We start from the raw sequence: 17313 nt of genomic DNA, 5'->3' as shown, positions 1-17313 counted from the left end.
GTATGGATAAATTATAAAATAAAAAGAACATCATATATATCTAAATGGAGCTAGTGCATTTATTAATAATATAGGGAATGTTGCTTATACATTGGAGGATTTCTTAATTCTGGTTTGGAGGTTTGCGTGTTGACTCATAAAAGTAACTGTGATGCAATACTTACTCACTCTAGGACTATCTATAAAAATTCAATATCAATTATATGAACATGATTATACTTTTGGTTTTATAGCACATCTTTCAGCAGAGCCAAAGTGAAATCATTTCACTATTCATATGAAATATCAAGACTCATGGAGTAGGCATCAAATTGAGTGGTTAGGAGCATTTGCTCTTAGGGCTGCCTTTAACCTATACATAGATTAAAGGACCATCAATTTATCACGATAAAAAAGGGCTGTTACTCAAACTTTTTGAAATTGTTCCTCTTTGTCTCAGCCTAGCATGCAGAATGTTGAATGTAAAGAATCCTACATTTACACAGGGTTGGTTTCCAACTCATGCATATATTCCAGAATGCCATGACACATCAGTGGGTGCTGCAATGTGATGTGGTTGTGATGACGCTCCATGCTGCCCAATGATGCACCATAAAATACCCAAAATGGTCAGTCTTAATGTGAAGTAAGTACCAAGTTCATGGCTTGAAAATATTGAAGATTACTTCACTTGCTCTGTAGCTCCATTTATAAGAATCCTTCAGTTCTTAAATATGATTTACATAGTGTAACTACCATAATATCAAGGATATTCATGATAGCTGCCATTTATTGAGCACTCACTATATGCTAGGATCTGGTATTACTTGTCATGTATCTTATCCATTTGATCTGCTTAAGAGCATGTAGGTATCTTTAATTTTATTTTCAGATGAGGAATCTGAATCTTTCAAATATTAAGTAACTTAGTATGTGGTAGAATTTGTATATGAAAACCCACATTGGTTTGAATCTAAAGCTCATCCAAAGCACTCAGCTATGCTGCCCCCATGATCTAGGTTACGTGCCACATCATTGTAAATTATCACCCTCTAAATTTCCAACTGGAAAAAAACTAAGCAATTTCCAATATAAACAGTCCACTTTCCCAAAAGTGAAACATTTCTGATGACTGATCTGCACAATGTGTTTTCACCTCAATAAGAAGAGTAAGAAAATGGAAAGTATTGCATATGTTAAATAGCTTGATTTAACCTCAGTGTATACATATATCAAAACATCGTGTCATATACTACAAATATGAAGTTACTTGTCAATCAAAAAAAAAAGGAAAGAGAAAAACGGCTAGAACAGAAACGAAGCCTATGAGAGCATAAAGGTGCAACAGTGTAGACCAACTGCATGAGCTCCAAACAAAGTCTCCAAAAGAATCTTTTGAAATCTTTGGGCAAGTCTCTCAATCTCTCTGAATCACAATTGCCTCATCCACCAGAACAGATGACAGTGCAGGCCCCTACTTCACTTTGGAATGGGCATGACACTTTTCTAGCCTTATTTCCCATACTTGGTCATACCCTGACATCAGGTCTTTATTCCAATTAAAAGATTTGCTGGGAAGGCCTTTGAGGGGCCTCTTCATCTTTCCACATAGCTTTCCATTAAACAGAGGCAAAATTAAACCATGTCCTTGTTTTCCATGGCACTCTGAACCCTTCTTATCATGTGATCTATTAGAATTACTTATCTATGTGCCTGGCCCACACCACCGAGCTCCTGGTGAACCTATACTGCTCCTCTTCATAAAATATAAAGCAGGTGGCTCACATAAAATACACTCTCAACAAATGTGGAATAGAAGGCATGATTCGTGATTATTTCATTCTACTAAATGCATGATATTATTTGGACTACGCACTGTGATATACCATTAAAAATAAGTGATCTGTTAAAAAAATTTTCCAGAATTAGGACAGATGCACTGTGACTCACGTTATTATTATTATTATTATTATTATTATTTTGAGTCGGAGTCTCGCTCTATCACCCATGCTGGAGTGCAGTGGCATGACCTTGGCTCACTGCAACCTCTGCCTCCTGGGTTCAAGGGAGTCTCCTGCCTCAGCCCTCCCGAGTAGCTGGGACTACAGGCGCGCGCCATCATGCCCGGCTAATTTTCTTTGCATTTTTAGTAAAGATGGGGTTTTGCCATCTTGGCCAGGCTGCTCTCGAACTCCTGACCTCAGGTGATCCACCCGCCTTGGCCTCCCAAAGTGCTGGGATTACAGGCATGAGCCACTGCGCCTGGCCTGACCTACATTCTTAAAAGGGCTGTGTTACTGAAACAATCAGGAAAGAGATATATATCTCCAGGTGAAGGAAAATGAACAATGCTTTTTCTCTTCCTCAAGTCAAGAAAAATCCAGTTCTTTAGTTGACAGTACATCCAAGTTAGTCAAATTAAGTAGCTTCCTGTCTCCTCTTCATTTTATCTACTTGTCATGATTAAATATCCTACTAGGTTATAAGTGGGCCCTCAACGCTGACCATTTTATGTTGGGATTTGAGAGGCACAGTCTAGAGCACTACCCTTCACCTAAATGCCAGTATGCCACCAGTAGAAATTATCCTTTAGGCTAAATATTGTTCTTCCCATAAACCCTCTTTACAAGGATCAGTTTAAACCTAAATTCCTTTATCAGAGTGGAAACCAGCAGATTTCAGAGTCAGATGAAGAATTCATATCCACCTGGCTTTGAACATTATCGGCTGTGGGATGGTGTAGGTAAAATTTTAAGTGCATAATTTGGCAATAATCATCAATAAATATTAATGTTGATGAGGCCCCTGGGCCACATAAAGAAATAGGGAGTGAGGGGATTTGAAATTCTGGCCACTTCACAGAAATGGGTGGGAAGGGGCTTTTGACAGAGATAGAAGCCTATACTACATGAAGCAATTCCTCATTAAGAGTTCTCTCTCGTCCTTTATCCTTGTTGGAAACATCAGGCAAAGTCACTCTTGGTCTTAAAGTACTTTTACATCTAAATACCGCACTCTTCTATTTAATCCCTGTCTGTTGTAGATGTTAAGTGTACAAAGAGGTTGTCACAGTTTGAAACATCGGGACTTCTGTCAAGTACTAGCTCCGGAACTCCAGTCCTGCTCGCCCTCAAAAACGGCTTGCAGCTGGAGGTTTAAATTCCACTTCCTCTCCGCGAATCCTTACGCACAAGGAGGCGGAGCGTGTGTCCTCCGCGCGTGGTTTTGAGTAGCAACTTCTTGGGCACCGCCTGCCTCCACCCACGGCCGGGCCTTGACGTCATGGGCTGCGGTCCCCTCCCGGCTGAGCCTATAAAGCAGCAGGTGCGCGCCGCCCTACAGACGTTCGCACACCTGGGTGCCAGCGCCCCAGAGGTCCCGGGACAGCCCGAGGCGCTGCGCCCGCCGCCCGAGCTCCCCAAGCCTTGGAGAGCGGCGCATACTCCCGGTCTCCACTAGCTCTTCCAACACCCGGTCGTTTTGGCCGCAGCTCGCGTCCCAGAGACCGAGTTGCCCCAGAGACCGAGACGCCGCCGCCCCGAAGGACCAATGAGAGCCCCGCTACTACCGCCGGCGCCGGTGGTGCTGTCGCTCTTGATACTCGGCTCAGGTGAGGATTCACCGGCGCTGAACTGCTGGGCTCTCCTCCCATGGCAGGCAAAAGCTGTTGCCTCTTGAGTTTGGCTCTTACTTCTCTAAAAATCGCCGTTTAGCTCCCCCGACCCTGCGCCGCAGGAGGTGATTACTGTAGCTCCCTCCCTAGGAGGAAGAGAGAAGGGCAGATGTCTCAGACGTCCAGGACAAGGTGTCCCAGAGAATCGCTGTGCTTTTTCTTTAGTTCAGCTGAGAAGACGGGAGAGATCATTTGAACCTAACCTTTCGTTTCACAGATTAAAAAGATTAAAAAGACCAAGATTTAGAGAGGTGAAGTGATTTCCGCAGATCTTGGAGCCAGCAGTGTTTGCTGCCTCCTGCCTAATTCTCCATCTCCTCTGTCTAGTGATTCTTTCTTTACCTTCCTAGAGGGACTTAGAGTGTTCCGGCGAGAGGTTAAAAGCACCACTCTGATGCTGTTTTATGGAAACCTAAGAAAAAGCAAGATAAAGCGTTGGCTTAACTCTGGGCCCCAAATCTTACTTAGTACTCAGTTTATTGTCTATGTAGTAATAATAATGATAATAATGAAAAATGACAATAATAATCGATATAATTAACCACTGTTTATATTATTTTTTACGTTTTATGTACATAATCTTTTAAAAATATGAACACATATTAAGAAAATCTGCTATTTATATCTAGAACCTATGAAATAGGCCAGGATGGCATTCTAGCAAAAAAAGAAATGCATTTGGAGTATGAAGTGATGGGAATTTTTAGACATTACCCATCAAGTTATTGTGTTAGATTAATTTGCCAATTTGGCAGCATTTTTTTGATGTGGAAATTAATGTGGATTATCTGTGGAAAAGAAAAACTTCATAAAATCAGCTCTGTAATTGGGACAGCTGAATTTGCTTACTGGCAAAAATGTAAAGTTTCTTTCATAGAAATGACTCAATCACAAGCAATAGCACATGTGCAATAACTGCTTTGATGTCAAAAATAAACATTTCTACCTAACACAGCTGACTGGAGAGACAGGCACCCTACTTTACCTTTTCTTTTCTTCCCTTATTCCCTCCCCTGCAGGCCATTATGCTGCTGGATTGGACCTCAATGACACCTACTCTGGGAAGCGTGGACCATTTTCTGGGGACCACAGTGCTGATGGATTTGAGGTTACCTCAAGAAGTGAGATGTCTTCAGGAAGTGAGATTTCCCCTGTGAGTGAAATGCCTTCTGGTAGTGAACTGCCCTCGGGAGCCGACTATGACTATTCAGAAGAGTATGATAACGAACCACAAATACCTGGCTATATTGTCGATGATTCAGTCAGAGGTGAGTAGAGGATAAAGCAACAATATGGCCTATGAGATGTGGGTTTATATGAGCAAAGCTGCTTCAGAAGCAAAGCTGCTCCCCAGATTTTCTAGTGGCTTTATTGTATGTCCATCTGTTGGATAACCCCTAGGTAAACTGAGACAAAAAGAACCATAATGTGGGCACATCCTATATGGCCAGAGTGATCACAAATGGTGTATGTCTCATTTTTAAACCTAATCTTCACAATGACTTTAAGTAGGAATTGTTATCCTCATTTTACAGATGTGATAACTGAAGCCCAAAAAGGTTTTGCTCTAAGTTCCACAGGTAATAAGCAGATGAGATAGAATTAGAGCTCCAGTCTGTTTGATTCTATGCAGAAGAGACACTAAGCTCTTTCCCACCATACTACATGACCCCCATTCTGAGAGACAAATTTAGACATTAACCATTCCTATCTACTTTGTATCTTAGCTTTTGTATCCCCTTCCCCCACACCACCCTTCGCCAGATAACTGCATTTTAACACAAATAAGGGAACAGAGGAAGTAATGGGACAGGAGGCATTAGACTTTAGCATTTAAGTACTAGGTGATGAGAAACTGATGGAATAATAATAATAATAATGCCATCTGGAAATATTAAAGAAGGGTGAATATACATAGATTTTGTATTGCTAAAATTACTCTTTAACCCCCAATCCCATTTGTTAGTTATATAATAGTGACCCATGGTTTCTTTCACTTTCCTGTTACCTCATATTTTAAAAAGGCCCTTTGCTTGGAGTGAAAGTACCAAAGTAAGAGAGAAATATTGCATACTTTGGAGTTTGAAGGAAGAAGAGGTTAACAATAAATAAGATCTAAATATCCTAATAGCATCCACTACAGAGGCAGGGCAAGATGGTTTCAGAGCTCTTGAAGGCCTTTTCTGTCCTGACTTGAGTTTCCCTGGCTTCTCCCCCTCTGTCTGGTTCTCAGAATTGGTGAAGGGACATCAAGTGGTACCAGAGGGACAGTGACTGGGGTGAGTGGGAAGTGAGAAAACCTTTAGTGAACACTCCACTTAATTCCCTTCCTTCTGAAAGTATGCTTTTCTGTGAGGTGGGGAAGAGGTTCGTTTGTGCTTATTTTTGAAGGCATGAGATTAGACCCATGAAGGTGTCTAGAAACTGTTCTCTTAAACATGTTTCAAGTTGTTAACACTTCAGAAGGCCAAGTAAATGATTAGTAGTACAGATGATGACTGGTGCTCAAAATTGCAATGCATTGTGAAATAGAGTGAAAATATTGGCTGAACACCTTCAAAAGGCTAAGTTAAATGTCCATGATGTTAGTGCTTATTGCAACACTTCAGCATAGTGACTACTTATTATTTGCCGCTGTCTATAGTTTGTAATCTATTTGATAAAGTGAAGTTACGTTCATTCAAAATATTTCTCTTAAAGGACTTTTCTATCTTGTGCTTTTTTATCATCAGAAAAAAGTTTCAATATAAAAATTGCATAACCATCTCTTAAATATTTGCTACTAATTTTACTTTTGTTAAATGTTATTATAATAATCTGCTAAAATACTCAGTATTTATTTTCCATTTCCTTAATCACAGATATTCTATCTTTGATACCCTAGTTGACCTTCACTATGTTTCTAATATTTTGTATTTAATGGGTGCTGCATGACCATTATGACTAATGGTATTTTCTTTTTACTGAAATCTGTTTGCTAAATATTCACTTGGATAAACCTCTTCAGACATTAGTGTAACAAAATGCACAGCACTAACATGCAAAGTCCTTTCCTATCTTTAGTATGTGGGTAAACTACACCTTGCATAACTGCAAGACTGAACAAAAGTTTCTGTGGATCTGATAAGATAAATCTCTGAAGCACTGAATACAAATATTCCTGGGCTCCTGTTTTCACATAGATTGACCACGAAAATGAGCTCCATGGAAATTATCAATTTGATTATAATCTGTTGTTACCTGGGAGTTGGAGCATTGTAACATAGAGTGACTCTAATTTATAATTCTCAGTGTTTTCCACCTGCAAGTAATTCCCAACTATAATCACACTACTTTCAGGTAGAAAAAACTGAAAATTATGAATTAGAGTTATTCAATCCTCTCTAACTTTTATATTATGTTAGGTAATGAGGCGTGCATGGCTGTTACCCCTGTGAGCGCTCACCGCTATGGCATCTTTCTATCATGTCTCTAAAATGATATTCAAGTTTGAGAGACTCTTGTCAATAAATCTTTTCTTTTTTAGTTGAACAGGTAGTTAAGCCCCCCAAAAACAAGACGGAAAGTGAAAATACTTCAGATAAACCCAAAAGAAAGAAAAAGGGAGGCAAAAATGGAAAAAATAGAAGAAACAGAAAGAAGAAAAATCCATGTAATGCAGAATTTCAAAATTTCTGCATTCACGGAGAATGCAAGTATATAGAGCACCTGGAAGCAGTAACATGCAAGTAAGTTTTCCTAAAGCATATAGAATTCTGTATTTCTAGCACCATGTCTGAAACCCCTAACTGCAGGAAACCATTTATTTTTCCAATGTATAAACCAAGGGTCAGTAAACTTTTTGTTAAAGCACCAGATAGTAAAGATTATAGGCTTAGTGGGCCAAGATGGTTATATGTACTTAAACAACCAATTAAAGTGTAACCATTTAAAAATGTAAAAATTGGTGGGTGCAGTGGTTCACACCTGTATTCCCAGCACTTTGGGGAGCTGAGGTGGGCAGATCCCTTGAGCCCAAGAGTTTGAGACCAGCCTGGGCAACATGGGGTGAAACCCCACCTCTACAAAAAATACAAAAAAGTTTAGCCGAGTACCATGGTGACAGCCTGTAGTCCCAGCAGTCTGGGAGGCTGAGGTAGGAGAATTAATTGCTTGAGCTCAGGAGGTTGAGACTACAGTGAGCCGTGATCGCACCACTACACTCCAGCCTGGGTGACAGAGCGAGGCCCTGTCTCAAAACAAAACAAAACAAAAATGTGAAAACTATTCTTAGCTTGCAGGTTGTTTAACAAAACAAAAAAGCAGCAAATGGCCAGATTTGATCCATGGGCTGTAGTTTCCTGACCCCTGGCATAAACCATTATTTTTTGTGCATGCTCGTGCTCTCTCTCTCTCTCTTTCTATATATATATATGTGTGTGTGTGTGTGTGTGTGTGTGTGTGTATGCATTTTTAAAAAACTCCTTTAAAAAAGGACCTAAAGGTAATTTTTGCATAATCTTTCATGTTGTTTTAACCTCCTCCCCCCTTACCTCCCACAAGCAGCTAGCACATTAAATAATGGTGGAATGTATCAACCGCATAACAAATCACTGAACTCATCAGTTGGTCATAAAAGAAACACAAAGAATGACAAGGCGTGTCTTCTTGGAATATCACACCCAAACTAATCTCAACTTGTTCTTATACTAATAGATCCTTAGTTAGAATGCATTCTGTGTCTCATTATTTAAAATACGAGTATATGGCATAACTTTTTTAATGTTGGAATTAAATGGTTCTTTATGATCTGGAAAGTAAGCTTAAAACACACCGAATGTTTTTGTGATTATAATTTTTAAATGTGAATTGTTTGCAGATGTCAGCAAGAATATTTCGGTGAACGGTGTGGGGAAAAGTCCATGAAAACTCACAGCATGATTGACAGTAGTTTATCAAAAATTGCATTAGCAGCCATAGCTGCCTTTATGTCTGCTGTGATCCTCACAGCTATTGCTGTTATTACAGTCCAGTAAGTATGACATAACTTACAAATTCTTAATACAATAATGGGAGGTTAATTTTTTCAGTATTTCTCTCATACTCTACTCTGGTATTTTAGATGAATTATTGTATTGTTGTCACATGATCTTTGGTTTCTATTTTTATATTTTATTGACAAATATCACAGAAAGTGGTCAATGTTTATGACTTGTGGCCACCTTGAAATTTAACCTGTAAAGCCCTTTTACAGAAGATCTAGAAATTTTTTGAACTTAAATAATTGAAGATTTTATTTCATGTTATTTTGCTACTCATGGTTACTTTAGAATCTCAGAAAATACTTATATATACTGTGAAATCCTATGCTTCATCAAGCCTCAGAAGCTAATTAAGACCTGGTTTATAGGAGGTTCGTAGTATCAGACATACTGCTTTGATACTAAAAACGACAAAGAACTACAAATCATCAGCAGTAAAGAGTAGATATGTTTTCTGCTCATATTAGAATGCAAAATTCTGAGTTAGGAATATTATAACATGGTACTAATTTACTTAGGGCTTATGCTTATTTTGTTACTGTCAAATATGAGAACTCAATTATTAAAAATAAATTTCCATCATAAGACATGGCATAGCAAACAAGGGCAATTCTATTACTGTTTCACTCCAGCGTATCTTCCCTGTGCTCATAATAATAGATCACACACTTCACTTCATGGCCAGTGAATGTTAGGACTAGACTGTCCCAGGTAGTAGGCACTGATGGGTGCATCAAAATGGCATTGTCTGTCAAACAGAAGTCACTGGATAAGGGAAGTTGGGGGAGGACATGAATGGCTCTGTCATGACTCATGTGCTACTTGAGCTTGGGAAAAGCAAGGGACTCATTCTTCTAATTTTAGGTCTTGGTAAATAACTTTAACAGCTATCCACTTGTGTACATGATCTACCACGGCTACCGTTCAGGAAACAAGGGGTTATCTTCTGCCATTGTTTACAATTATTTTAAATTTAGATGAGATCATGATAAAATGACACATAAAAATTGTTTCATCATGCATATCAAGTTTGATATGTAGCTTAAATTTGTTTTGCACACCCTAGAATTTGTCCTTGTTTTAGTACCTCAAGCCAGATATGCAAAGGTGTTTAGGAGAGACACTCTCAGACAAACCATTATCATTTTAAAGGATAGAACAAAACAATCACTAGTTAAGGAAGATGTTTTGTCATAATTAAACTTGTAGTTATTCGACTTGAAATATTTAGTAATTTTTTTGGAAAGAATGGATAGATTTTGTTAATGTTAGCACTCTTAAAATTAAGCAGTGGCTTTTTTCCCCTTGTCTCCCATATTCTCCTTGTGTTTGAAACATAAAACAAACACTAAACCTAAGCAAAAGTTGCTGGGTTTGTTTTCATAATTGAGGTGAGTTTTTCCCTCAACTATTGCAATAAAAGAAAACTTTTTATGATTTTAATGATAATGTTTTGTGGTGGGTTAAAGACCTCCTAACAACAGGGGTTTTTTATACAACAACAAGAAGTTTTTAAATAATTGAGCTTTTAGAGTGGAAAGTCCCAGTAAATTAAACTAGAAGGATGTATTTTATACCTAGAAATAAATAAAACTCAACTTGTTTTGTAAGCCTGTTTTAAAAATATTTAATCATTTAATTTGTGTAAATATAGAGTCCTCCTATGGCAAAACTATACCATCATCTTCTCCAATTGTGCATGGCAGCTGTGCTAAGTTCTGCAAAAACAAGACATATGGATGTGTTTCATACCTTCTCAGAAATGGTATATCAAGACACATTTATTTAAATATAAGCCCTCTGGAAATGGATTTATATAAAGTCAACATAAATACCCCCTTAGAAATTGGTAGTATTTTATAGCCAGGTTTAGGTTTAGTGTCAAGTATAGTGATTGCTGGTCTATCACTATTCATGAAGTGGAACCCCCTGTACTCATAAAAACCCCAGTCAAACATATAGATGAATAGAACTTTGATAACATTAGAGTGCCTTGTTCTCTGAAGGCTTAGAAGACGATACATCAGGAAATATGAAGGAGAAGCTGAGGAACGAAAGAAACTTCGACAAGAGAATGGAAATGTACATGCTATAGCATAACTGAAGATAAAATTACAGGTTTGAGTTTTAAAATATATCTTTAGATCATATCCTATAATTTTAAAAATTTAACACTATATAATCTCAAGAAAAATATGGAATGTGTTCTTAATTATGTATATACTATGAACAATGGCTATGTTAAAGTATTATTCTTTGAGTATAAGATGAAATTCAATATTGAGAATAGACTATGTGTTTAATCAGTACTATTAGGCATATAAATATGAGAGACACTGAGGCCGGGCACAGTGGCTCACGCTTGTAATCCCAGCACTTTGGGAGGCCGAGGCGGGCGGATCACAAGGTCAGGAGATCGAGACCACGGTGAAACCCCGTCTCTACTAAAAATACAAAAAATTAGCCGGGCGTGGTGGCGGGCGCCTGTAGTCCCAGCTACTCGGAGAGGCTGAGGTGGGAGAATGGTGTGAACCCGGGAGGAGGAGCTTGCAGTGAGCCGAGATTGCGCCACTGCACTCCAGCCTGGGCAACAGAGCGAGACTCCATCTCAAAAAAAAGAAAAAAAAAAATATGAGAGACACTGGTCCTATTCTCAAAGAACTTATTGTTTAGTAGATAGGAAAAAAAATGTAAGAAATCAGAATACTACAGATGTAAAATAAATGTCATGAGAAAGGAACCAATGGAGTATGAGAAGTTTCCAGTGAAAAACAGAAAGAAACCAGTGGAATTTATTTAGGGAGGAGGAAAAGATGTGTTCAGGGTGGCCTTGGAAGTGAACGTTGAAGGACTAGTGAGATTGGTTCAAGAAACCGTGAAGGGAAAGAAAGGGTTATAATGAGAAATGGAATAGATAATTTTAGAAACTTGTGAAAAATGGCTTAATCTAAATGAGTGTTAGGGGAGATACAGTTGTGATGATAGGCTGAGCTCACATGGTGGAGAGCCACAGTTGAGGGTGCTTGCACTGATAATGTGAGGGCATGGAGACAGACAATAGGTTGAATGCTCTTTTTTTACAAAAGGAAGTAGAAAGGGAAGGGGATGTAAATTTGATAAATAGGTTGGTGAAAACATATATTTTATTTTCTAGTAAAGAGAGAGAACTGAGCATGTTGTAGGTATAAAGTAAAAAGGTGTGAAGAGGAATATTTCATTGATAAAGTGAGCAGCTAGGGAAGAAAACTCCCAGAGGAAGAGGGAGGCAAGGAAATCAAGAACACACTTAAAGTTTGTCAGAAGGAACTTTATTTCCTTAGACATTCAAGAAAGATGATGTCATTTCAGTTAGTGATTGTCTAACTTCAGTAGGTTTAAGAGTTACTTGAGGGCTGGGCACAGTGGCTCAGGCCTGTAATCCCAGAACTTTGGGAGGCTGAGGTGGGTGGATCACCTGAGGTCAGGAGTGCAAGACCAGCCTGGCCAACATGGTGAAACCTTTTCTGTACTAAAAATACAAAAAATTAGCTGGGTGTGGTGGTGAATGCCTGTGATCCCAGCTACCTGAGAGGCTGAGACAGGAGAATTGCTTGAACCGGAAGGCGGAGGTTACAGTAAGCCAAGATCGCGCCATTGCACTCCAACCTGGGCAACAAGAGCGAAACTCCATCTTAAAAAAAAAAAAAAAAGAATTACTTGAGATGGTTGTTGAATATGCATATTCCTAAGCCCAGCCCTAAATCTACTGAATCAGAATTCTATTTTTAATGTACACTCCAGATGGTTCTGATACTTGAACAATGCTATATTTAGCATTGGTTAAGTACAGATATTTTGTTCTTAGCCTATTGTAGAATTAGCTCAATAATTCATAAAATGGGTAATTATTCATAGAAATGCTATGCTCAGTATTTATTGCATCAAAATTTTTAATGTATTGGCTTAATGTGGTAAAGCTAAGACCACCAATGTGAATAAGCATGGATTTTTGGTTATTTTAGTGCCACTGAGATTTTTTAGCATAGATCCCAGAATTATTTTAGGAAAAAGAATTTGCTGTGCCAGCACATAGTGGGTGCCTATTGACTGGTAGTTACTATTATTATACCCTTGGTACTAATTTTCCTAAATTAACTGTATATCATAAATACTCTGAGACAGTTAATCTTTGATTTTAATTATGTCCACTGCATAGATTTGGTTAGGAAAACTATTTCTCATGACTGCTGTTGCATTTTTATTAAGCAGAATTTGACGCAACAGATTTGAGCATATGCAGACTTCTACTGAAGTAGGTGTATAATCAAAGCAGGTGTGAAAGAGGAACTCAAGCTGAAGTAAGAGTTGGTTTCTGAAAAATCTTAGCATTTCTCATACGATGTACTAGAAAACAACTGACAGAAATTCTGATTCCTGATTATGCTTTAAAGTTTCTTAAAGCTCTGCTGGAATTGAGCTTATCTGTAACATTTTGCTTTATTTTATTTTTTCACAGGATGTCGCATTGGAGTCACTGCCAAGTCATAGCCATGAATGATGAGTCGGTCCTCTTTCCAGTGGATCATAAGACAATGGACCCTTTTTGTTATGATGGTTTTAAACTTTCAATTGTCACTTTTTATGCTATTTCTGTATATAAAGGTGCACGAAGGTAAAAAATATTTTTTCAAGTTGTAAATAATTTATTTAATATTTAATGGAAGTGTATTTATTTTACAGCTCATTAAACTTTTTTAACCAAACAGATTGAGAGTTTGAATATTAGTTTTGATATTGCAAGACTCCAGTATATTTTTCTCCTAACAGGTGGTTGATCATTTTAAAAGGCTTTTTTCCCTCTTTTTACTGCCTTTATGTTGATTTTTAAAACTTATTTTTTTATTAGATGACACTCTTCATGGGAGAATTATAATCTAGAGTCACATAGTTCTCCCACAAACATGAATGTTTATAATAATAATCCCAAATTGGTCTTACTTATCCAATGTAGAACTTAAACCAAGTGCTGTTAATTATAAAAGCATCTAGAATCAAGATAAGATGCTACCTCTCTGTTACAGTGGACCTAGATATGATAAAAGAAAGCAAACTCACTGCCCATCACTATGACCGTCATAGACAATGAGAGAAAAATAGGTTTGAATATTACAAAAGTGACATTTTAAGAGAACTAGGAAGTATTTACATTTGAGACTTCTTTCCCTAATATCAAGACATGAATGTATGAGGTATCTAAAACCCACTCCTTCTTTCCCTCCTCTTGTTACTATTTTCTTACAGTATTGTATTTTAAACAAATGTGTGTGTATTGGTGGTGGATGCTCTTTCAAGAACACTTAAGGTTATGGGATGCCTCGCAGTTTGATGTCTGGCTGATGAACTAAGTTGCCTACTTACAAAACAAAACAACCTTTATGATATGTGTATGGGGGGATGGGGAATATTACCAGCAATCATCTCATGGAAGAGAAATTCATGAATGAAAGGTGCATTAAGCATCAACACCTTCATATGTCTCTGGCATATTATCCACCAGATCCTTGCCCAGTGATCATCTAACCAATGAGCTCCCAGCCTCAGCTATACCTTATCACCACTTGAAAAGTTTTAAATGTCTAAGCTCCTAGACTCCCCTTCAGAGCCTCCCATTTCAATGGACTAGAGTGAGTTGTTGGTATTAACATTTTTAAAAGATCCCTAGATATTTCCTATATGCAGCTAGTGTTGAGCCACATCCTAGTTCACTAAATATTTATTGCAGGTGATTCAACTATAGTGTAAGACAGAAAAGCTCTGCCTTCGAGACATTTACCACCTAGTTAGCAGGAGGTAGTATGTTTTCTCAATGCAGTGCAGTAAATAACTGGCTGAGGTGTGCAGCAGGAATCCCTAGGATAGCTCCCGGGAAGCTATCACCTATCTCAGCCTGAATGAGTCAGGGAGGGCTTCCTGGAGAAATGCTACCTGAAACTTTTTTGAAGGATGAATAGGAGTTATGGAGACAAGATTGTTATAGGCATAAGCAAAATTACAAAATCACCAAACAATATGACCTGAAAGAGAAAATACAGAAAATCATTCAGTATCAATCTGTGAAGTCAAAAGAAGATCTAAGGAAGCTGGGTGGTGAGGGCAAGGTCACACTGTAGGCCATGGGGAGCGATGGGAAATCAGGGTACAAACTTGATCAGATTTGCATTCCAGATAGGTCACCAGACCACAGTGTTGGGGAGGGATTTTAGCCAAGCCGAAGGTCAGAAGATAGGCTTAGAAGCAATTGAGCTATTCCAGGTGGGATGTAAAGAACACCTGAAGCTAAGAAGGGAAACTCAACATGGATTTGAAGTTTTACAAAAACACAAAAACGTAGCAGGGGGCAATGAAGTGCATCTGTAGTCTCAACTACTTGCCAGGCTGAGTCGGGAGGAAAGCTTGAGCCCAGGAGTTTGAGGCTGTAGTGTGTTATGATCACACCTGTGAATAGCTACTGCACTCCAGCCTCGGAAACATTGCAAGACCTCATATCTGAAAAAAGCAAAACAAACAAAAACAACAACAAAAAAGATTATTTATTATAAAAACAAGGCTGAAAGTAATGAGATAATGGAAGAAGAGAAGAAATCTGGGATCACTCTCAGATTCCTGGCTTCAATGGCTAGGTGGCTGGTGAAATGATTTAAAGTAAGGAATCCTTGAACTGGCTTGTTCTATATTTTAGAAGGGAAACATAGCTTTTCATTTATTTTTGACTGAAGAATGGCTCTTCTCTATTTTGTAAAGTCATCCTTTTAAATTCGTAACAGGTTTACAAGGAGATAACTATCAGCCTGGCCAGTTAGTCAACTGAATCAACCCTGATCCTTACCTCACATGTGAGACTGAACATAGGGAAGAAAAAGAGAAGGCCTACAAGTGTGATAATGAATTCTGCTTTGGATCGGTGGAGTTTGAGGTGCTGGAAGCCATCTAGTAAGCAGTTAGATACACAAGAAGTTCATGGAGAAAAAAAAAAAAAAAAACTTGTAGATTGAGAGTTATCAAAATATATTTGGTAACAAAAGCCACGCAAGTGCTCAAGATTACCAAAGGAGGCTATAATAAGTCAGAAGAAATATGCGTGTTGACAATTTTTCCCAGTGGTCACCACTGTGAAAGTTCTAGGCTTGCTATCCCATATACTTTTCTAGCCCTTAAAACAAAAGTTTATGAAGTCATTACAGTGGAGTAGAAGGGAAAACACTACTACCTTAAAAATAATAATAAATCTCAAATTTTTTGAGTAGTTTGGTATCCCATAGACTCTTCTAAGTGCTTTACAAGTGATAACTCATCTATTTTTTTAGAGGGTAGACACATTTTATAAATAAATAAAGTGAGGCTCAGAGAGATTAAGAAACTTGACCACGGTCACATAGCTAGTAAATGACAGTGTCAGGATCTCTGGCTACAGAGTTGGTCCACTTAGACTCCTCTCTCTACTCCTCCTATAGTCAAGGTGTTTGTTTTGGGTTTGGAGAATTCTATATGTATGTTAGTTTAGCATGGTTTTGACTGCCATTCATTTATAAAATATTTAAATAGCTGGTTTATCTCTTTAAGACCCAAATAAAGTGGGATTGTATTTTATGTACCTGTGCTATAGCCACAAAATTTCCTCATCGTCTCCTAAAATACAACTGAGCTCTTATTTATGTGCACACACACAATGAAAAACAGAGACAATGATATATCAACCAAATAAATACTGGAATTAAAGCTGGATACTGCTCATTAGCCACCCCACTTTCCGAAAAGGCTGTTTTTTGATTGGTTAGATATCATCTACATATGTGTGTTTTGCTTAAGCTAAAGGCAATTTATGAAATGCTGGTTAGGTTAGACTACAGCATTCCTTCTTGGAGGCAAACTCAATTAATTCCAGGATGTGATAAATAACATTCAGTTTTTCATTTTCCCCTGTTCATGATCTCAGATGCTAAAAGTCTAGAGTCAAAGTTAATTTTAGATGACTAGGCAAGTTAAATGAGTGTGTATCAACAACATTTGTTTTCTCTTCCCTGGGTATCTCCAGCACTGTGGCACTTTGGGAGAGGAGCATGCTATTATCATAGCCAGGTCCTCAAGAGATCCTCATTTTGTGAATTTATCTCAGAGAACAGCAAAATATTTTCCTTATTTGCCTGTATTGTGCCCAAGCTTAGGTGCTTATTCTGTATATGAAAAAATCTACTTAGTAGCTTAAGAATCATAAAATTCTGCCTAAACCTATTTCAGCTTAACTAATTCTTTCTCCCAGATAACTTTATCCACTCTCCTTTTTGCCCCCAGGCTACATAAAATTATCCTGTTATATACTCTCATAACACTTACTAACTTTCAATTCAATGATTATTTGTATAATTCTTTATTTAATACCTTATTCCCTCACCGGTCTATAAGCTCCCAAGGGCAGGGACTGTGATCTTTTTTACTGCTCAATAAATATATGTTGATTGAAGAAGGAATGATTAGAGGCCTTTCAATATCATTTCTTTTTATAATTGTCATGACAGAAAGTGTTTTGCAACAGGAGAATTATATGGGTTTGAAGTCCTACATAATGTGTTTACCCACTAGCAAAAGCCCTTTTATGGGTTATGA

The 17313-nt window shown here is 38.0% G+C and overlaps 1 protein-coding gene across 1 annotated transcript; it reads left to right on the top strand.

Moving 5' to 3' along the window:
- Positions 1 to 3319: 3319 nt before the first annotated feature.
- Positions 3320 to 13415, top strand: AREG (amphiregulin). The gene is made up of 6 exons (XM_032164117.2): positions 3320 to 3589; positions 4672 to 4920; positions 7179 to 7380; positions 8511 to 8663; positions 10680 to 10791; positions 13169 to 13415. The coding sequence occupies exons 1-5, from the start codon at positions 3529 to 3531 to the stop codon at positions 10771 to 10773; spliced, it is 759 nt and encodes a 252-aa protein (XP_032020008.1). The 5' UTR covers positions 3320 to 3528; the 3' UTR covers positions 10774 to 10791; positions 13169 to 13415.
- The last annotated feature ends 3898 nt before the right edge of the window (positions 13416 to 17313 follow it).

This window comes from Hylobates moloch, unplaced genomic scaffold, assembly GCF_009828535.3.
Source record: "Hylobates moloch isolate HMO894 unplaced genomic scaffold, HMol_V3 SCAFFOLD_2, whole genome shotgun sequence".
In the NCBI taxonomy this organism is placed as follows: domain Eukaryota; kingdom Metazoa; phylum Chordata; class Mammalia; order Primates; family Hylobatidae; genus Hylobates; species Hylobates moloch.
The sequence above is the reverse complement of the archived record's forward strand: the minus strand, read 5'-3'. Positions and strand labels throughout refer to the sequence as shown.